We start from the raw sequence: 22,419 nt of genomic DNA on the forward strand, positions 1-22,419 counted from the left end.
CCGTCGACGACGTCTGACGACTGCAACATCCCACCTTCGTCGACCTCCAATCGTGGCCACGATCGCAACATCCCCATTTGACGTGCAAATCATTCGTCCGACGACCCTCCCCCTATAGCTGCCAACGACCCTTCCATCGCCATGGAGAATGACTGCAACATCCCACCTTCGACGACCTCTGATCCGTGACATCCCCCTTTGATGTGCAAATCGTTCATCCATAATGATGACCCTCCCTCGGCAGCCGCCAACGACCCTCGCCCACCGTCCTGGAGAAGCTACGCCGCCAGTTCCCATGAGTCTCTGCTCGTCGCATGCATCATCGTGGAGAACGGGTTGCTGTTGTCTTGTGCTTCTGTCGTGGGTCGCCAATGCTTACTCTCGCCGAACGAGGGATCGAGGAAGGGGGCGGCGATTAGTCTTAGTGAGAAAGAAAGAGATTAGGGTTTGGTGGAGTGAAGGAGGGAAAGAGAAAAAGGGGTATGTCAGTTTTGAGAGAGAAAAAGATTATAGTTTCTTAAATGTTGGATAAAAATCATACATAGGAGGTCGACTAAAATTTTGTTATTTCATTTTTTTTTTTTTTGTAAATTTTGTATTTGTTTATTAAAAATATATGAGTATAGGTAATTTGGTAATTTTTACATGGATTAGAATCTCTATTATGACAAATCTATAACATTTAAGTCATTAATTACTTAATTAAATTCTTTAAAGAGCCTATTTAGGAAAACCGTAGTCCTACACATGGTTAAATGACACTGGTTAACATTTAGGTCGATCCCTTTCAGATTGAATTGAGGCTCAGCAAAAACGAAGGTCGGGCTCACTAATTTGGGTCGGCCATGGGCTTGACAAGATACTAGCTAGATATGTGACATATATTGATGGTGCCGCCCTAACATTGGAGTGCAGAGAATTTGGTGGCTAACGGGACACCTAAAAGTGATGGTCAGCCCTATAAGTAAATGTCATCCTCCCCCGCCAATTATTGTAATATATTTTTTCAAAAGATTTTAGGACGTATTTGAGAGTAATTGTAGAATTAGGGTATGTTTGGCCTTTGGGAGTGATTTTAGCTTAATCAAACTCACTTTTATCATTGTTAAAATCACTCACAAGCACACATTTATTAGAAAAAAGACGAGCATTACCTATTCAGTTCAAGGTGATGTTCTTTCAAGTAATAAAAAATTCTTAATGGTTGTAATTCGTAAAAACTGACAAGGGCAAAATAGTCCATCAAAAAACATTCAGTTAAATATATATTTTAGTTCTCGTGTTTTTCAATTTAATTCTTATTGTTTAAAAAGTTTAGGATTTTAGTATTTTCATTTATACAATATTTTTTAAGAGGAGCTTGCATGACATAAAATTAAGTCACATTTCTGATCTCCTCTTAATTTATAAGCTGACAAATACTTGTATATTTTATCTTCTAAACGTCTTAACTTAATCATTCCTCATCTAAGTTTATACTTACTTGTTAAATATTACTAAGTATTATGTCATGTAAACTTATCGTGAGTCAATTTTATTATATTTACTCATTAAAAGATATAATTGAAAAGTATAATAATATAAAGAACTAAAATTGGAACTTTTTTAATAATAAATTTAAAACATCCAAACATCAAAGTTTAAACAAATATTTAGCCAAAATTCTACAAACTTTCTGGTATACAATAAAAAATTATATCAGTTTATATAAAATAAGAATTTAAAAAAATATAAATTATTATTATTATTATTGAATATAACAAGTGAGATAGAGATTTGAACTAGTGATCTTTTGGTCAAGTGCCTTAATTAATTGAACTAAGTTTAGTGTGCAAAATATATGAGTGGAAAAAAAACATGTTTATTAAACTTTTGTTTTTTTAGTACAACATATGGGGAGGTATCGAACTCTCGCCTTCTTGATTGGAGATATATATCTACATTTTTTTAATCTAATTAAATAGAATTGGATTAGATAATTCTAATCTTTATAGATAAAGTAGTAACTTTGTTAGAAAGGATATTTTCTTCCACGATGTATCATGGCTATTTATTTTCTAAGGTTTAACCATTTTAGCTCCATGGTTAATGTACCTATCTCTGACTAGAAGGTCATGAGTTCGAACCCTTGCCTCATACCAATTTTATTCGAATTTATGATCTCGTTGTCAAAGACAAATGCCAATGATCTAAACTATTCATGATCTCGTTCGCAAATGTCAATTATTACTAAACTAAACTAATGATATATTATTTATTGTTAATAACAAAAATATTTTTTTAAAAAGGAAAAAAAGTCGCTACGGCAATTCAATTCAAGAACAGCAGAAGGAATCCCACAAGAAAAACAACATAAAGATCAAATATTTAAAAATCAAAGAGTAGGTGATGATGTGAGAGGCAGCCAAAAGAATAATATGCTGCGGGTCAGAAACTAGAATAAATGTTGACTTCAACCAGTCTAATTAGGCGTACCCATTCAATAATATTTTTCTTTTTATTAATTTTGATTGCAGCAGCAATTCCCATTTCTAGATCGATGGGCAGTTTGTTGTCTCTATCCCAGATTGGTAAACAACAGTTTGTTTAAAACAAGTTGTTGAAATTAAAGTTTCAATTAAGCAATGTGATCCCGTGCCGCCTTGTCTCTCTATAATCCTCCGTGGGATTATAAATTTCACTACTTAGCTCGTTTAAAATCAATCCCTTCATCTGATTTTTCTACGAGAAAAAGAAGGGGCCAAGAAATTTCTATGGGGTTTGATTAATATTTGCGAAGCTGTCTGCTGCTGGGTGTACTTTTTTCTCTATGGGTATTTGTCAAATTGGAGAAAATTGAGCTTCGGAAAATGGTGAGTGCCCGCTGTGGACCGTGGAATTTGCTTTTAAACCATCAGGGAAGAAGGCATGCAAATGGGAATCGCGAGAGAGAGACTGAAGAAGAGGCAAGCATGATCGATGAAGAAAGCAGGGATAAATCAGCTTGGAGATTGGACAAGAAGCGGCGGCCGGCGTTCTCTGGGATAATTGTCGACGGCGGTGGCCCAGGGTGGCTCGACGGCGACAGTGTAGAGTCTGCAAAATGGAGACCCTATTTGGTAGCCATCCATGTCTGCGAAGATTCAGGTGTTGTTTTATTTTCTACTGCTGCATGCAGAGCTACTATTCGACTTAATGCCTATGATAAAGCTTCTGAATGAAAAGTAAAACTGAGGTTCTGATTTTCTGATTTCTATCATATTCTCCAGAAAATGGTTCAAAGTTCAGCAAAAGCTTTCCTGTGATGGAAATGGTGAGTGAAAAGTGCAGCCTCTGATCATTCTGTAATTAGTCAGTTTGTTTACAGGAACACAGTAGAATCATATGATTTATGACTTTTTATGGGTAGTTGATTTATTGAGGTGTTTTGGGTTTCAGAATGATTCGAGGGGTTCAAATTCAAGGGAATCTTTTGCTAAGAAATTGATCAAGAGACTAGCTAAGCAAAGAGCTATGCCTACGGCAGTAACATTAGAATTCGACCCGACCGGTCCCCTTGGGTAGGTTAAGCTACGAATATCTACCTAGAAAGTTGGTTTGGGCTTTGTCTAACTTAACATTGGAATTGTCACTCAGGAATTGGGTTTCACTTGCCAAATGCTATGCCAATCAACTCCCTGCAGCTAGTATTGTGCTTGCTGTTCACAAGGGAAAGACTATCTTCAAAAGGCAGTCAGTTGATCAGTTTAGAGGTTTGAATTGCATCTTGAAGATTATTTATTTCAAACTGTTTATATGTTTGCTGATGCACATAAAAATTTTCAGGTTTTCAATTAGACTTGAGGCCTGAGTTCTATTTCAGTGAAGTTAATACTACCTCCAGAGATGCAAAGGCATTGAAGGAAGATAGTGAGTTCCTTGTTGAAACGAACTCGATAAATGGAAATATGAACAGTCAGAATAAGAAAGCTCTTCTGGGTTCGATTTCTGTTATCCGAAGACAGATTCCAGAATCAAATGTCGGTTGGCCACTTCGACGGAGAAGTTCTCACGGAGGTCAAGAGGTTTTGAGAAAAGGAGCTAGAAATGTGTCTGTGGTTCAATGGGTAATGAGCCTGCCTAATAGATCAGCTGTAAAGTTACCAAAAGAGCAGAGTGATATGGCTTTTGAAAGACCAGAAATTTCTTTAAAAAATGAACTTGAGGGGATTGAAGGAACCAGTCCTCTGGTGATTCAGATCTTGGGAGATGAGGCTGGAGACAGTCATGAAAATCCAAAAGACAGTGAAATTGGTAATGAAGTCAAGCAAAATGTAAAAATGGCCCTTTCAGTCTCTTTTATTGTAAAAGAATTGCAACAAGAAACAGAGTCATTTCAAGAAACAGAATCAGAGACGAGCCTGTCTAACCAAACAACTGACACAAATTTGGAGTCCCAGATTGGTTGGGTTTCAAATAATTCAGAAGAGCAAGTAGAAAGGGTAATGTTTAATCATTCCAAAGAAATGAATATTGAGAATAACGCTCTCGGAATTGTGTCCAACCAGCTGGAGCTTCCTATCAAGATGAATCAATCAGGTAGCAAGTGGTTCACCTATGCAGAGCTAGAGATAGCAACTTCCAATTTCTCCGCAGGTTGGCTATTTTGATCTTGGAGACATATATTTCATATAATACATGGGCTTTATTTCAATCACCAAACTATTCTGATTAAAATGGTAAAGTACCATTCCTGAACATTGTATTTAATAATTAAACAGAAAATCTAATTGGAGAAGGAGGTTGTAGCACTGTATACAGAGGATGTCTTTCCGATGGCAGTTTCATTGTAGTAAAAGTTTTGAAGTCGTACAAGGGAGCTCGGGACGACTTTTTGTTGGAAATAAACACCGTCTCCTCAATCAACCATAAACATATCACGCCTCTTATTGGTGTGTGCATGGAAAATGAATGTCTTATGTCGGTATACGAATACTTTCCTGAAGGCAGTTTGGAGGAACGTTTGCACGGTAATTTCCTATGACTTCCATGGTTGTTTCTTTTCTTTGAAATTGCATTGCACTTATTGTAATTGTGTGGATGATTCTTTGAGGTAGTTCATAGTGGAAGAGGTAAATTTCAATGGGAAATGAGGTTTAAAGTAGCCGTTGCTGTTGCGGAGGCATTAAATTACCTTCACAACGAATGTTCTCCGCCTGTTATTCATAGAGATGTTAAATCTTCAAACATTCTTCTCTCTGACAAGCTCCAACCCCAGGTGATACTTCTAACATATCGTACCATGTGTATGCATCGTCCCAACAAATAGATCTAAGGCTATTTGAATGACATTATGTTTCTTGGAAGTAATGTGGAAAGTTGCCAGAAATTTCTATAACCGTAGCAGTTCTCTCTGTTGCAGCTATCAGATTTTGGGCTTGCTATGTGGGGGCCAACAGATTTATCATATGTAATAAACACTGATGTGGTAGGGACGTTTGGATATATCGCTCCAGAGTATCTCATGCATGGAAGGGTCAGTGACAAAATTGACGTTTATGCCTTCGGTATTGTCCTTCTCGAACTTCTGTCAGGCAGACGTCCCATCGATTTCAGTGTTAAAAGACAAGGAAGCTTAGTCCTGTGGGTAAGTTTTCTCGATATGTTCTGTACTTAACTTTTATCATGCTACTTTTTTCCATTGTTCATAACCATCTTAAAATGCTACTCACAGGCTAAGGAAGTGTTAAACAGTGGGGATCCTAAGGAATTAATGGATCCAAGCTTGGATATAGACTTCAATGATGTTCAGGTTCAAAGAATGGTTTCAGCAGCCACCCTATGCATTGATCCTTCGCCTCGGCTACGTCCGAATGTGAGCAAGGTAATAAAATCAGAGCTTTCCATTCGTTATTTCTGGTTGGTGAAATAAGAGTTTATATATGTTCCTATCCTGCAGTGTTTCAAATTGTTACCACTTGCAACAAGTTCCAATTTTGTTTAGAAATTTGGGGGATGCGGCTCCACAAATTCTTATTTTCATTATCACGTTGTTACGTCATTAGATCAATTGAGTTTGAACTAATTATATACATGTGTTTGTGCTATCATGCTCCAGATACTGAAGCTATTAAAAGGAGAGGCATACATCGATGACATTGTAAATTTCCGTGGTTCGGAGGAGCTACACGACATCGATAATATTTTTCCAAAGTTTGTTAGCAAACCCAGTCTGAGTTTTGCACTCCGTGACATAGACTATGACTGTACATCGTCGAATAATACACATACAACATCGAATAATACACATACAACATCAAATACTGCTGCGAAAAAAACCCGTCGTCTGAAGTTAAAGGACTACTTGAAAGAAGAGCAAGAATAACTTGGAAGAGGCTATATAATGAGGCAGATAAAGGCAAGCTTTCGACCACGAATCAATGGGGGAAAAGGAAAGGAAAAGCAATGTAGATGCCGCTGCTGCATGAGCCAGATTTTTTAGCAGGTCAAAAATGCAGTTGAGTTGAAATACAAACACCTCTTTGTCCATAGCATTATGTAAATAAAAATAAAAATAAACAAATGATCAATGTGTATAGCCAAATATTTGGCCACGAGTCAAAATTTTGTTCATTTTTTTAATCCTCTTTTTCAGGGTTGGTTGGGAAGCTTTTTCGACACAAAAATACATTCTTGTACGCAAACTTGTGCATAGCTCGTCGATTAATACATAAATTATGTACCAAAAGGTAAAACAAATAAATAAATAATCGCAACTTGTGATCAATCTTATAAAAAGAAAGATTTATTTTTAGTTCTTTAAGCAATAACCTATATTAAACATAAAGTTGGAAATTTATAGACCAATTATTTGATCATTGACACAATTTTAAAAGTTAATAAAATTTATAATTTAACATTTATTTTATTTGGAAAAAAAAAGAAAAAATTGACCAAAAAAAAAAAAAAAAGAACTCGTCTTCAAGAAGGTCGCTTTGGGCTTTGGTCATTTCTGAACATTACAACTCAAAAAGCTCCCATATGTTTGCCGCTCTTTTCATCTAACAGGTGCCATCATCGCTCACTCTCCATTTTACCATTTCTTCTTCAACTCCAGGTGATTTCTCTCTTTACCCTCTTCGTATCTCATTAATTAGTTTTTCTTACATAATCTTCGAGTTGTATACATACAATTAGCCGAATCAGTTAAAGAAAATTCGGTCTTTATCTTGAATTTCGAATTCTAGGGTTTGGTTTAGTATCTAATTCGAAGATTCTGCAACGATGTCTGCAATGGTGTATGTATAGGTTAACTGGGTTTTTTTTATTCCCACCCTCCCCGCTTTCTCTCTTTCTTGTTTTCTAATGTTTAAATTCCTCGTCCATGCATGGGAAATGTCAAAGTTTTCTTGTTTTAATTGTTGTTTGATTACTAAATCACTGGATGCGTTCGTGCGAGTGAAACTACAACCCGGGTATCTCAGGATTTCAAATTGTTATTTGATTGCTAAATGGCCATACATTTGCTTTTTCCAGACTCGTATGAAACAGCGAGAATGACGTTCTCGTTTCTCTTTATCTTAACTTACTGGTAGCATTTTTGTTTCTCTCGATTTAGCATCTGCTTTGTAGTTTATTGTCAGGATATCTTACGTTCTCTGTCTTAAATTTGATCTGAGAACTATAAAATTTTCAATATTCTTTGGAACTGCAAGCTGTTCCCTGTCTTGGTTTATCTTTCCCACGTAGAGAACTAGAGAACCATGTACTTTTATTGTTTTTAATTCGTTAACCAAACCGAGTACAGAAACTTTCATGGTTATAGATGAGTTCGTCAGAATATGGGTAGGATTATCTTATATCATATAATTATAGCCATAAATTGATGGTTGAATGAGTGATCGACCAACACTCTGTTTCCCTCGTATTATTTTTCTGTTGGTGCAGCATTAAGTTAAGGGCGAAGAGCGCTGATGGTGGAAGTATGGTGGTCGATATTGGGGGCAGCTATTCCAGCAGTAGTTGCAGGGCAAGCATACAGAATGAGGAGAAGGCATTCTGAGGAGCAGAAAATAAAGACTGCTAGGGGAAGGGAGAAGAATCCAGATGACATTTTTGTTTGTGAGAGGGTCTGCACATCAAAGAGAATGTTGAAAAAGGTGGGCTCTTTCTCGAAAGACCCGATTCCCGATACTTGCGTGACTGTCTGTGGAGTATCTGAGCTCGATGCCTGCACAGATGCCTGTGCTCGCACCGTTTGTGTGAACCAGCATCAAGTACCAAACTGGAATGACGTTTGTCTTAGGAGATGCCAGAGCGAATGTCTCAGGCTTTCTGCTTCGCGTTCATCTTAGTGAAATGATATGATGCCTAAATGATGCAGTTTTTCCATTCATACGATGTATTGCATTTTGGGTTGTGAACATTGGCTAGGGAACTTTTGGCTTTCTGGAGATGAAATGAAAATGTTTTTCTCAATTTACACAAGTTTCTTTGTTAGATAATTTTGCTTATTATCTCCTCCCAACCCCCAGATTTCCAATTTTCAGCATTTTGTCTAATTACACAATAAATACTGGACCTATCATTGGTTTCTAAAGACATGCCTTAACCACCTTGAGTCTCCCTCCTCTCTGAGCTAATGCATTCACCATTGGATTTTTCTATGTCCAAAGATAGAGTCTAGATATATTCCTCGAGTACTTTTGTAAAAGTATACTTATTTTACACTTAAAAGATTAAAGATTAACCATTATGGGTTGAGTTCAAACTATAATGGCACTTACCTATAATTTAATATCATACGAGTTACCTTAACAAACAAATGTAGTAAGATAAAAATTAAATATCTCAATATTTTTTAGTACAACAAATAAGGGGTATGGTGATTTACTAATTTGAACCTTCAACTTTTAAGATAAGGAGTAGATGTCATTTAGTGTTGAATTATGTCCAGATTTCGGTGTAAATATACTTTATTTGTGCATCGAGCGCTCCTTTAATTTAAGCCCTTTGTCCAACTCCTAAATACCAAAATCTTAAAGTTTGGATGTGATACGAGCAACATAACATTTCAAGCAAGAAACGGAGAATTTTTCTCTTTACCATTCGCTTTCTTGGTCTCAAGAATGCAAGTTTTACCTTTTTCTCGTCTCTCTGGTTGTTACTATTAGATTGCAATTTGAAACCTGTTATTATTTTCTGGTTTAGCTCCATCAACTTGACTCATAACTTAGAAGTAGTAAATGAATGAATGGATGAAAGGGAATTGATAATGTATGGAAAAATCTAACATAAAAGAAGAAAAATAGATGGAAAATCTTAAAAAGGTGGAACACATCTGGTGATTGATCAAAGTTCATCATGAGAAGGTTGGTCCTTATCCTTATCTGCGAGGTTCTCTTTCACCTTGTGGACTGCTTCCGCTGCTGATTTTGCAGATTCCTCAACTGCCTCTTTGCTTGCTTCAAAGCTCTTCTCCACTGCTTCTTTCATTTCATCCACCACACCCATGCTGCCTTTTCTTTCATCTCTACTCCTAAAACTGCAATCACAACGCAAAATATATACCACCCCCATCAAATATCATCATCAATCTTATACCACTTCAATTTTGTCTGTCTACATTGAGTTTTGCTCTTCAAATAAATGGACAATGGACAACTAAAATGATTTCTAAAATGAGTTTTATGCAAAAACTAAAATTTGGAAACTAAAAGAGAATGATGGAGAAAGTTTAATGAGCAGAAGAAAATGAAGTGTGAAGATTGGTTAATTACTCTAAATTAGGAGGAAAAAACTGCAACTGCATCTGGTGCATGAGACTTTTCATCTTTCCCCAGGAAGTCTGATGGGATTTCTTCCATACAGCAACAGTTTCCTGAATGAAGTTCCCAAAAGAGGGCCTCTCCGGAGCCGTATTGGCAGATTCCTCTGCAAAAAACGAAGCAACATGAAGCATCAAAATGAAGAACAAAAGAAGCAATCTGCATCCAGTTTTTGGCTTGTAAATTTCCATGGCCATCTCCCAAAAAGGGATCTCATTCAAACCCGCCATGCCTTTGTAGTCTAGTTTTGCCACTTACAGTTTGTTGGCTTGAAATTTGGACAGACAGTTTCCATTTGCTTCCTTACCTTTAGGCTCTACTTTTGAACACTTCTCCAAACCTCATGTGGTTTAAAATTTAACTGAAAATTGCAAATAATTTTATATAAAATCATAGACACTTGTAGTCTCACTTTTACCTTTTAAAATATACAACATTAATCTGTCAATTTTTAACTAATAAAATTTCATGTTTTGGTTGATATACCTTAACCCATCGATTTAGGTTTATGTTTTTGGTCTATAAAATCTCTACCTAATAATACCAATGTAATTAATGAATAAATGATAATGTAATATTTAAGAGTATGTCACGAATGTCAAACATCCACCATTCTATCCAACTAAGAAATCTTGCTAATCCTATCAAATAAAAGTCGGCATTTTCGTGTATATATATATATATATATATATATATATATATATATATATTATAATATGGTTTTCTATTTATTTTAATTTATAAATATAATTTAGAAAATAAAATAACATATTTTCCATAAAAATTATTTTCTTATAATAATCAAATTACAAACTAATAATATATGCAATTCTCGAAAAGAAAAAACTCTTCAATTAGATACAAATCTTTTTAGAAAATTCATAATGAACGAGACGATTAATCTCAATCTTAATTGGCTAACTTTTCAAATTTGTTTGTTTTTATGCATTTATTCACAATTAAATATTTTCAAATTTCATTAAATAAAACTCAACCATTAATATAACTCCCAGAAACTCTCAAGTCACCTTCTACTTCTATTTTTTTCTCACATTGATTTCTTATTTTTTCATTATTAAAATTAATCGAATCATATTTAAATCAATTATGCGGCCCAACAAATTAAAGTTCAAGTTTAACTTTATTTGGGCCAATGTCTCTGACCCGATAAGTGAAGCTTTCACATTGGGTTGGGCTTCTAGATTGTGCGCACACTTTTCTAATTAGAGCAATGAAATGTCCAGCTCTCGATAATGTGATGATAGTGTAAATGTTTCTTTTTGTTTCTTGAAACCATTTTTCCTTTCGAAAGGTATTCAGATTTTTATAATCTTTTTAAAATGCAAAAATAATGGCACACAGCAAGGTCACAAAGCGATTTCTTTTTTTTTTTTTAATTTTATTATTATATAATTTTATTCTATTTTTTTGCATGTTAATCAGAAAGTAGTCATTTAGCAGAAAATATTGGACGGTCAGAATCAACACAAAGAAAAGTCACAAAAATAGTATTTGAACATAAAATAATATTTAAACATACATTGAAAACTCACACATATTTAAACATAAATTTAAAAGTCACTTTTTCCTTTCTTTTATAGTGGAATTATTTTTTAAACTAATTTTTTTTTCCTTTTTTGTTTCTTCTAAATAATGGAAAAGGGGATGAGAAGGTATTTCTAGGTAATGTTTAAAAATTTAGATTTAAATTTTGAACATTTGACATTTTTAATAGATGATACGTTTGATTGAGTAAATTTAATTTATATATCGGATATCTAACACTCCCTTTACTTGTGAGTTTGGGAGTTCGAACAACCTCCGTTTTGATACTATGTTAAGGATGAATAAACCCCCGGCTTAAATTGATGGGTTGGATAAACTTAATTCATATATTGGATGATTGACCTAACAAGTTGACACCGTCCTTTCGTGGGATGCAAGCGGGAAAGAGACGGTGAGAAATGAGAATTAATTAATATGGAGTGGACGTGAGAGAGGTATGTATCGCCGGCGAGGATGGTTATGGATACAGAGAACCTGTCACCGTCACCGCCGGTAACACCACTTCTCCATACTCTCTTTTCCGCCATTGGGACGTTGCATTCAATTTTTACAGCCATTCCTCCAAACTAACACATATTGCATTCCCAACGACACTTGAGAATTAAATCTTTTTATAATAATAATAAAAAATAACCAATCTTGCATATATCTTAGATTCATGGATCAATTATTAAGTTTTGTCACTCATTTTATTAATTTACTTAAGTTATTTTCTTTATCAGTTAAATTATTGTAATTGGAAGATTTTTGATATTAAGAGATGACTGGTATTCTCATTCAACAATATTTTTCTGCCAGTGATGGGATATGCAATGCAAGTATGAACCTTTAAAATATAATTTATTTATTAATTTTGCTTGTATATATGCGTTGGTTCTTTAATTTTTCCCATGCTCATTTATGTCACAAAATTAATAGCCTAAATAAGTATTTTGACCTCTACTATCTTGTCAATTTTAGTCCATATATTATTTAAAATATTTCAACTCAATCCCTTATTCTTTTAACATTTTTCAATTATGTTGGGCTAAAAAAAATTTTTTTTTTTTAATTATACTCTTACTATCGACGAACATTAAAATTGACTGATAATAAGTTAAAGTCGCTAATATACCATGCCACGATACTTGACGGGTTAACACAATTTCAAAGAAGAGAAATCGGTGGATCACTCTTAAGAGACTAAAATTCTATTTTTTCTTTTATATAACCCTAATTTCTACCCTAAATACCAATCATAAATTTAAAAAAAAAATGTCCATTCAAAATTCCCCCCATTTTTGTATGTATATAACACACATTGCCACACTATCCCCAAAGGCAAAACTGTTGTACAGAGCATCAGAGCAAACAAAAAAACTCTCCAATGGCGTCCCTGGCCCTTGTCCCAATTCTCCTAGCCATCCCCTTCTTCATTTTCATCCTAATTTTCTCTCTCTCTCTCTTCTGGAACCCTCATGGGCTTCCATGGAACTGGCCCATTTTGGGCACCATCCCCACCGTGATCCGCCACATCCACCGCATCCACGACCGCATTACCGAAATCCTAATCCAAACCTCCTCCTCCACCTTCTCCTTCAAAGGCATCTGGTTCACCAACACCGACTTCATCATGACCGTCCATCCCCCCAACATCCACCACATCATGACCCTCCACTTCCACAACTACCCCAAAGGCCCCGACTTCCGCCACATCTTCGACATCCTTGGAGACGGCATCTTCAACTCCGACCACGACTCCTGGCGGGCCCAGCGGCGGACCGCCCAGGCCCTCATCGGCGACCGCCGCTTTCTCGACTTCATGGCCCGGGCCGCCACCGAAAAAGTGGCGAAGGGGCTCGTGGGGGTGCTGGATTTCGCCAGCCAAAAGGGGTCGGTGGTTGACTTGCAAGATCTGTTTTTGAGACTGGCGTTTGACTCCACGTGCATGATGGTTACTGGGTTTGATCTGAATAGTCTGTGCGTTGAGTTTCCGGAGATTGGGTTCTCGAAGGCGATGGATGAGGCTCAGGAGGTGATATTTGTGCGGCATTTGATGCCTAGATTCTTGTGGGAGTTGCAGAAGAAACTGCACATTGGAGAGGCCAAGAGGATGAACAAGGCTACGGAGGTTATAGATCACACCATTGCAAAGTTGTTGGCTATTAAAAGAGACCGGATTAAAGCAGCAGCTTCTCATCAGTTTAATCACGAATTTGATCATCAGCAGGATGACGCCGCGGATTTGATCACATGGTAAGTAGGAAATTCAAACTAATAACTTTATGTATGGTTACAGATAGTTGTTATTACTGCCAAGTTATGATTATATTTAGCTTTAATTAAAAATTTGTTTAATAACTATATAGATTTTGAATTATAATTATCCTTCAAAATTTAGAGGTTAAACTTATAGTGGGATAATTCTCGAATTTGCTCTTTAATATTTACCCTACAATTATTGTTTAAGTCGTTAAAGATGGGTTAACAAAAGTTGATATATTATTAAAGTGTTACTTTATTTAACATCTTTTATAATAATTTAATTACAAATATCGTAAAAATACCTACTTGACACATAAAACGAATAACATTGATATTTTGAATATCCATGCTCACAGTTCCGCCTATGTTTATAAAATAATAATATAATGACACATAACTCTCTATTAACAATTTTTTTTCTTAACGGAATATGACATAAATGAAAATGGTTAAAAATATAAAATAAATAGTTTAGAATCATTGGAAAAGAAATTGAGAATAACCTGTTTAATAACCCTTAGCAAATTTTGCCGGATTTAAATTCCGACCAAAATAGGTTCAAAAATTTCACTCTACACGTTATTGAACTAAGAAAATTACTTGAAGATTAAAAATTTCTTTTTTTTTCCTCTATTGACAGTGAACTAGTTTTTTTCTTTAATCTTTTTATTCATACTCTCAACGATAGGTACATGGTTAACAAACACGACGACAAGTTCTTGAGAGACACCATCTTAAACTTCATGATCGCGGGGCGAGATGCCTTGAGCATATGTCTCTCATGGTTTTTCTTCAGCCTCTCCCAAAACCCCAAAGTAGTAACAAAGATACGAGAAGAACTCAAAGCCATAATCCCACAACACAGCCAGTCCCCAAACCAACCCACAATCTTCGCCATAGAAGAGCTCGACAACCTCGTCTACCTTCACGCTGCTCTCTGCGAAACCCTCCGCCTCTACCCTCCGATCGCGTTTCAGCACAAATCTCCAGCAGAGGCCGACATGCTACCGAGTGGGCACCGCGTGAAACCGCACACTGTGATCCTCATCTCGATGTACGCATTGGGGAGAATTCGGTCCGTTTGGGGAGAGGATTGCGAAGAATTCAAACCGGAGCGATGGATATCAGAGAGAGGGACGGTGAAGAGAGAGGCGTCGTATAAGTTCTTCAGTTTCAACGCCGGGCCGAGGACTTGTCTGGGGAAAGGGGTGGCGTTTTCTCAGCTCAAGATTGTTTCAGCTGCCATTATTCATAACTACAACATTGAGGCAGTGAAAGAGAATAATGTGGTTACTCCGTCTGCCTCTGTCATGCTTCACATGAAGAATGGGTTCAAAGTTAGGGTTTCCAAGAGATGGTCTCATGAATGAACAAGGCTTTGCATTGCATGGGGAAATAATTAATAACAACGTTTGAGAATTAATTAATAACTATAAAAAAAAAATATATATATATATATAAACAAATATATATATATATATATATATATATATATATATATATATATTAATTACAATATGGGCATGTTAATTAGTATTTGAATATGCATGTATGGAATGGGAATAGGGTTTCATATGTATTCATATATAAAATTAAAGGTTGCAGTATGGAAATAATAGTTTGTAAAATGTCTGGGATTTGGACTTTTTTTTCTTGAGGTATATTTACCTCTGAAAGTTTGAAATTTTTACCCAAATAAAACAATACAATTCAAATAAACTCAAACTTAAATATAATATAAAAGAACTTAAAAAAATTATGATACGTTAAAAAAATTAAAAAAAAAAGTTGTGACATTTTTAGAAGGAAAATACTTACCTCCTCAACAAATTGCTCTTTGAAGGAGTAAACATATAAAGATCAAATATCATTTCATCAGAGAATTGATCAAAGATGGAGAGTATGCATCAAGCATTGCAAGACACAAGATCAAGTTGTAGATATATTTACAAAATCATTGAAAACAGACTTATTCTTGAAAATGAAGGAGAAGATTGGAGTTACGGAAGTCTAGCTTAAGGGAGGATGTTAGAGTTTAAGCTAGATTAATTCCCTATACACATACATGAATTCTTAGGTACATGAACTGTTAGATAAATGTAAGTTAATGTGTTGAGAGATACATGAAAATGTTATGTACATGTATATATCTCTATTTATTTTGTATCTTTTTAGATGTGTCTCTTGGATGTTATATAAAAGGATCACTTCCCTCATTTGTAAGCAAGAAAGAAAGAAGCAAATCGAACCATTTCAATCAAGAAAGAAAAGAGAACAATATTCTTATCTTGTGTGTGTTCTTTAGTTTCATAAGAGAACAAATTTCTTCTCTTCAAAGTTGGTGAGATTTAGAGTGATTTTTAGGGAAGGCTTATCAACCTTTCCAACAAATAATTGCGCTCCTCTTTTATGTTTTTTTAAGAAATTGTTTCCTTACTGGGAATCAAAATCATAATGAATCGGTATGAAAATCAATCAAAATTAAACCAATCAGAGTTAAAATAGAGTAAAAATGTTACTCTTTTGATATTGTTTACTAGAAGTTTTTTAGAATCGGAATTAGAAATCCGGTTTATTAAAATTGTCTAGAATATAATAGGAATCAAATATAATACATTATTTTGCAAATATTTTTTTAAGTTAAAAAATTAATACATTTTAAATTTTAATTACTATTTTATTGATAATAAATATTTTTTATTATAAAATTTTATTTAATATACAAATAATAAATAATGAAAATAAAATTACATCAATTAAAACAATTTTTTGGTAGAAGAACTAACGTTTAGTATAAAATAGTATTGTTCTAATATTTAATAATAATGGATTTTATTTGAAATAACAAAGTAAAATTAAATATAAATTTATAATAAAATTAAATAATTACCAAATGAAATATAAATTTATAATAAAATTACAACTAATAAACTAATAAAAGTTGTATACAATTTTACTAGGAAAAAAATTATTAGTAGTATAAATAAAAAAAATAAAAAAAGTGAAACAATTAATTAAAAAACTATTTTTTTTAAACCCCATGCTTGAATGAGAATAATGAGAATGATTGGAACCAAAGAGCTCAAATACAATTAATTAATTAAAAAACTATAAATCTAATTAATAGATGAGAAAGATCGTACAATAATTATAATAAAAGAGTAAGACCCATAGAATAATAAATGAGAAGGGAAGATGAGGTTGTAGGAGATGAAAATGATGTGATTACAATTTTTTAGGAGATAAGATTACAAATTTTGAGGTGGTTCTCACCACTTAATTTCATTCCTATAATTTAATAACCGGATAGTACGCCAGTGATGGAGTATAAATGATAATATTATTTTACTATTTACTATACATTTTCTCCAAATAAATGAATGGTTGTAATATATATATACCCATACCAATTTGTAATTATAATAGAGACCAAGGTAGCCCCACCCACATCTACAATACATATACAAAATTCCTAGAACATAATTGTTTATATATTAATTAAAAATTAGCTAAATTGAGGTGATAAATGAAACTCTAATTTATCTTTTTAGATATGAAAATTGGTCTTTGTACTTATAAAAAAGTGACCATTCTAGTGCGATTTGAATCCTCAAGCTTCAACCAACATTTTATTTTTTCAAATCATTCGATACCGGAAGTATTATTTTCAAAATTTTCCTTTAATGTTTTGATGGGTCGTCTAAGCTTTAGGGCAGTAAGAATATGTTGTAATTTTTCATTGGATGGCCTACATATATATGTATGTATCCCTTTCAAATTACTATCATAAATGCATAGGTTGTTGAAAGCACTTACAGATCATAATGGCACTATAAATGCATGCACCAATTAGGAGTGAGATGGGTTGAAAGCAATATTGGCATCTCAATTCTCAATACTGCATGCCAGTCCATTTGGAATTTCCCTTTGTATTATAATAACAAATTAGGGACAAGCTTGAAATAATTGGAAATCAAATATTTCTCTTTGAATTCATATGGAAATTAATAAATATGTCTTAAAAGTAACAACACAGGTAAGTTTTTGTTTTACTATTCAAAATGGAGGTAAGTAATTTCATTAATTAGTTTTAGCTTCTCCATCCTCGTCTTGTAAAAATTTTAATTACATATGTACTACTACTATCGATAGAGTTTAGATAGTGCCCTTACTTGTTATTAGTAAGATAGGCAATGTTTGCCTCTCCTAATGTTTAGTTATTAAACTATTTCTAGACAAAATTCCTTATCCACGAAATTATTATTTAGATTCGACCATATACACTTTGAAGTTAACTATTATTCACTGAATTTTCTAGCGGCAATTTGAAGATCCACCTGGCAGAATTGACGTGCCATCCCCTGTGAGCATAAATTATTTGCCAATTGTAATCTTCTCCTAATCAAAATCAAGCTAAACTCTAACACATAAGATGATGATCATATGTCTAAATTGTCATAAAAGTATAAAACTAACAGTAAAATTGTCACGCTTATTCTCTTCGGCCTTGGTCTAAGTGGCACCCTGCAATTAGTTCCATAATAAATGTATGGTTCGTGGAAACCAAACCGAGATAGGGGTGACACTACAATGCACCCAACAAGTGGGTGGTTGAATCTTGATGTGAACCTATGAGTTGTTTATATGCAGCCAAATTAATTAATTTGCCCTCTTTACGATCGAATGTTTAGAGTATAATTTGTTGGTGTTAGATTTTTTTCCCTTTTTCTAATGAATGCCGATGACACGTTATCCACTTGAACATAATTTAATAGATAAGATATTACCACTATTTCAAAGTTGGTGGTTGGATCTCATCTCTAAAACTGTTGAGCTGTAAAGGAAAACAAAGAAAAAAAAGAAAGAAAGAATAGAGTTGATAGAGTAATCTCTGAAAACGAGAGAGATCTCTTGAATTGATATTTATGGGTGTTTTAATTGGGGATATGGGCAAGTAGTGTGAAGTAGTTCTCAAGTGTACCATATGCAGTAATTGCTGTGTGATAGATGTTCTGCTTTTCTCATTTCTGGTGTGTGTCGGTTTCTCCAACGTAGAATTGACAAATTTGGGTTTGTGTAATTTGGACTGTGAGAAGTCAAAATTTATGTGGTACGCTCGTATTTAAGATTATAGAGAAGAAATATTGAGTCACAAAAAGGATTATTATTATTTTTATTTTTTGAATACAACATGTGAGTGTAGAGATCGAACTCACAATCTCTTGGAGATATATGTCAATTACGACCTATGCTCACTTTGTCAAATTACAAAAAGGATTATTTATCTAATTTATTTGTGTGGTTATATATATGTAACACCTAATTAAGAGATCAACTTAAAAAATGTGGATTCATATAGCTTAAATTTTTCTAGTTCACAAGATTATTAAATTTATAGTCTGAAATAAACAAACTTATATATAAAAAAAAGTACATATGGTCAGCTCCATCCATCATCCTATCTTTCATATATATTTGTTCTTTACCTTTTTACCTTATAACTTACCTACGTACATACATAGATATATAGATATAGATATATATATATAGATATAGATATATATATAGATGTCTCATTTAACCACTTTCAATCAACTGTCAACACGAAAATATCTCTAATAGGTAAGATATTTTACTTATTTTCTTGAAGTTCACCTTTACCTTTGTTGCATAAAGAAAAAAAAGAAAAAAAAAAACTCAATCTATCTATGAGTCAAGTCCTTGAATGTTCAATTAGGCAGAGATACATCAGAACGCTATACCTTTTTAAATATCTTAACCACTAAGTTCTGTTCAGATCGGTGTGACGATACCATATTTCTTGAATTCAGATTTTCACTCCCATAAAATCATAACTTGTTAAGGATTCACATTGAAAATATCCAAAGGACTTAACAAAGTTTATAAATATATAAGTTACTTTTTTTTTTTTCAACTAGTTTTAGGTATATTAAGATGGTATCATAGTAAAAAAAAATTGGTATGATATTATCATTCACATTTTAGTTTTGGAAGAGAATTAAAAGGGTAATATGGAAAGAATTTGAATGTGAAGCTGGTATTTGCTGGGAAGAGAGTTGAATTATACAAGGCCCATAGCCCACCACATTTGGGCTTCACTTAGGAAGTGTGCACTTTCTTTGGTTGGTCGAGCAAAAGTCAAACAATTACACAAAAAAACAATCTCTTTCATGTTAATTTTTATCCAATTGTTGGAGTATAATTCAGCTAGATTTTATCATGCTCTTTATTAAATAGTCTTATACTGTTTTATATGGTTTTATATGTCAGCTCCTCTATTATTATAGCCTCTAATAGTTGTTCTACAAGTTAGCACTCAACAATATTAATAGTAGAAAAAAAAAATAAACAATATTATAATATTAGGCTAGCCTCTGCACAATGTATCTTATTTTGCTCAATTATTTGATGTCTTCTTTATTCTCTATACTCTTGCTTACCAATTTTATTGATGATATTTTTCCTTTTAAATAAATTAAAAAAAATATTAACTCAAACAATACGTTCTAAAATTATCGGTTTTCTTTATTTAAAATAAAATAATTATCGACATTCTTCATATAAAAAATTGAAAAAATTGTCAACGTTCTCACAAGTCTTAGGAGTGTTACTAACTCTTTCGTTCCATTCCACAAATAAATTGGATGCACGATATTATTTGAGGGTGTGGTTTGGATATGAAGATCAGACGTCAAGTTCCTTTCTTTCTTTCTTTCTTTTTTTTCTTTCCCTTTTTGCCAAGTTTGTCTCTATAAAATGACATTTGAATTTATCAATCGTCTCTCCAATGCCTTTTTCCCTTGTAACTTCTTTCTATTATGTCTCTACCTCTCACTACTAATTAATATAATTTTTACTTGTCAATATAAATTTAGTTGAGCAATAATTGACATCAGACTTTGGCCAAGAATTCATGAGTTCAAATTTCCTACCTCACTTGTTGTATATATATATCATTCTCTCTAAAAAAATATACACATAGTTAAAGTTAATAAAATTTTTGTTAGGCTTTATTTTGAAAACTTCCACCTTTAATTTATGCTATTATTTTGACCAAGAGATCATGCCTTCGAATCCCTGCACGTCCACTTGTTGTACTAAAAAAATCTCCACCTTTATTCTAATATCATTTGTCCCTACGGGTATTTTGAAATTTTGAAAACTAATAATTTTTTTTTTTTTTTGAATTTGATGCTTAAGAATTCAAACGCGTGAAAGGTGTAAAACATACCAAAAGAAATTGCAATTAAGAAGCAAACAAATTAAAGCTTTTTAAAAACAAAAAACGAAATCGTCATTAAACAATGTCTTACTCATGAATTTAAACTCCTATGTATCATGATCTAGCACCTCATCATCAACCTCATATGAATCATCATCCATACAAATCGACCTAACGAATGGTGTCTCAACACGTTATCAAACTTGTTTTATATCTGGCTCAATAATACTACTTATCTGAGTGAGTTTCAATGTACCAAAAGTTTTCCAAGACAAGGAGAGACCGACCTTTTTTTAATGTGTCAAGTAGCTAGATAAGTCAAAAGGACAATGACTTTTACAAGTTTCTAGGACACACTGAATGAGATTGTCTAACACCCCTCTAAAAGCAAATAACAATCCACTTGCCCTTACACCAAAAACCTGTCCAGATTGGGAAGAAAAAACACACACATTGTCCCACAAATTGGACCATATTTAAAGCTAGCATTCACATTTCACATCAAGCTTATAAAACTAAGGAAACCCATTAACAGCATAATAATAATAATAACAATACTCCAAACTACAATATACTGACTATTACATCTCAAAATCTTATATGGAAAGAAATTCTCGATAGAAATAGAAGAAATAAGATATTTTAAGAAAAACACTCGTCATTTAGAAGTAAACTAAAAGAGTAAAAAGATTTTACGTGAGTTTCATATATAGTTCATGCATTAAGAATTATCAATGAATGAATAATTACATACAAAACCCAACCGATTCGATTTGTTATTTTTTTCCATCCACTTGATATTTTAAAAATGAAGGATTGAACTTAAACTATTATAAAATATCTTAGTTAAAATATGTTAAATGGTTTCTAAAGGTTCAAAAACCATAATCATTGTCCAGAAATATCATGGTCATTCCATCAAATTGTTTAAGCCCGTTTTACAAGTACTAATTTTTTATTTTTTAATCAACAAAAACTTGGTTTTAAAGAAGTATCTCAACCACTACCATGAAAATTAACAAAAAGAAAATGAAATTGATAAAATTATATGATAAAAGTATCTCAACAAATCAAAATTGGTTTCTAATTTCATACGAAGAGAACTTTCAATAAAATGCCAAACAAATTATACAAAATTCCTTATAGTTTGTTCTCTTCAAATTAGAATAGCTTCAATTTTATCTCCAATATTTTAAATTTTGAAAGATATTTTAACAAAATTAGTTAACGGAAGGTTCTTTCGGAACAAATTAAAAGATTATTAGGACGGAAATTAAGAATTTTTAAACATTTACAGGAAAAATTAAAACAACTCCCTATTAAATTATAAGTTCAATCTTTTTTTTTTTCTTTTCGGCAAGAAACGGTCTGTTGGTAATTCAAAATGTGGAACTTGAAAAAGATAACTTTCCTTTGGAGAGAACCACGAGTTAAGAAAAAATGAGAAAAATAGGGAAAATATTATTATTGACAGTAGGAAATTAGCTCCGATTGTTAGCTAAATAAGGTAACTCTCCAAATCTACCACGATTTGGTTGTCAAATAATCAGCATAATTGGTCGAATATTTAATACAATAGCA

The 22,419-nt window shown here is 33.3% G+C and overlaps 4 protein-coding genes across 5 annotated transcripts; 3 read left to right on the forward strand and 1 right to left on the reverse strand.

Moving 5' to 3' along the window:
* The first annotated feature begins 2,571 nt into the window (after window positions 1-2,571).
* Window positions 2,572-6,600, forward strand: LOC111005535 (uncharacterized). 2 transcript variants are annotated; one of them, XM_022277052.2, is made up of 10 exons: window positions 2,572-3,126; window positions 3,249-3,292; window positions 3,418-3,539; window positions 3,616-3,731; window positions 3,805-4,614; window positions 4,740-4,988; window positions 5,076-5,236; window positions 5,366-5,605; window positions 5,693-5,842; window positions 6,077-6,600. In XM_022277052.2, exons 1-10 carry the CDS (start codon window positions 2,850-2,852, stop codon window positions 6,341-6,343), a joined length of 2,436 nt encoding a protein of 811 aa, XP_022132744.1. In that variant the 5' UTR covers window positions 2,572-2,849; the 3' UTR covers window positions 6,344-6,600. The 2 variants fall into 2 exon arrangements, with proteins under 2 accessions (XP_022132744.1, XP_022132745.1); XM_022277053.2 differs by having other exon boundaries at window positions 2,582-3,126; window positions 5,381-5,605.
* Window positions 6,601-6,915: 315 nt separating this feature from the next.
* Window positions 6,916-8,445, forward strand: LOC111005537 (thionin-like protein). The gene is made up of 2 exons (XM_022277054.2): window positions 6,916-7,075; window positions 7,906-8,445. Exon 2 carries the CDS (start codon window positions 7,932-7,934, stop codon window positions 8,310-8,312), a length of 381 nt encoding a protein of 126 aa, XP_022132746.1. The 5' UTR covers window positions 6,916-7,075; window positions 7,906-7,931; the 3' UTR covers window positions 8,313-8,445.
* Window positions 8,446-9,115: 670 nt separating this feature from the next.
* Window positions 9,116-10,037, reverse strand: LOC111005870 (uncharacterized). Its single transcript, XM_022277528.2, has 2 exons — window positions 9,738-10,037; window positions 9,116-9,502 (listed from the first exon to the last, which is right to left on the reverse strand). Exons 1-2 carry the CDS (start codon window positions 10,013-10,015, stop codon window positions 9,310-9,312), a joined length of 471 nt encoding a protein of 156 aa, XP_022133220.1. The 5' UTR covers window positions 10,016-10,037; the 3' UTR covers window positions 9,116-9,309.
* Window positions 10,038-12,683: 2,646 nt separating this feature from the next.
* On the forward strand, window positions 12,684-15,200 carry LOC111005888 (alkane hydroxylase MAH1-like). The gene is made up of 2 exons (XM_022277555.2): window positions 12,684-13,586; window positions 14,284-15,200. Exons 1-2 carry the CDS (start codon window positions 12,718-12,720, stop codon window positions 14,963-14,965), a joined length of 1,551 nt encoding a protein of 516 aa, XP_022133247.1. The 5' UTR covers window positions 12,684-12,717; the 3' UTR covers window positions 14,966-15,200.
* Window positions 15,201-22,419: the final 7,219 nt, after the last annotated feature.

Source organism: Momordica charantia (assembly GCF_013281855.1).
Source record: "Momordica charantia cultivar OHB3-1 chromosome 1 unlocalized genomic scaffold, Mcharantia_2.0 BLBB01000001.1, whole genome shotgun sequence".
NCBI classification, from domain to species: Eukaryota; Viridiplantae; Streptophyta; class Magnoliopsida; order Cucurbitales; family Cucurbitaceae; genus Momordica; species Momordica charantia.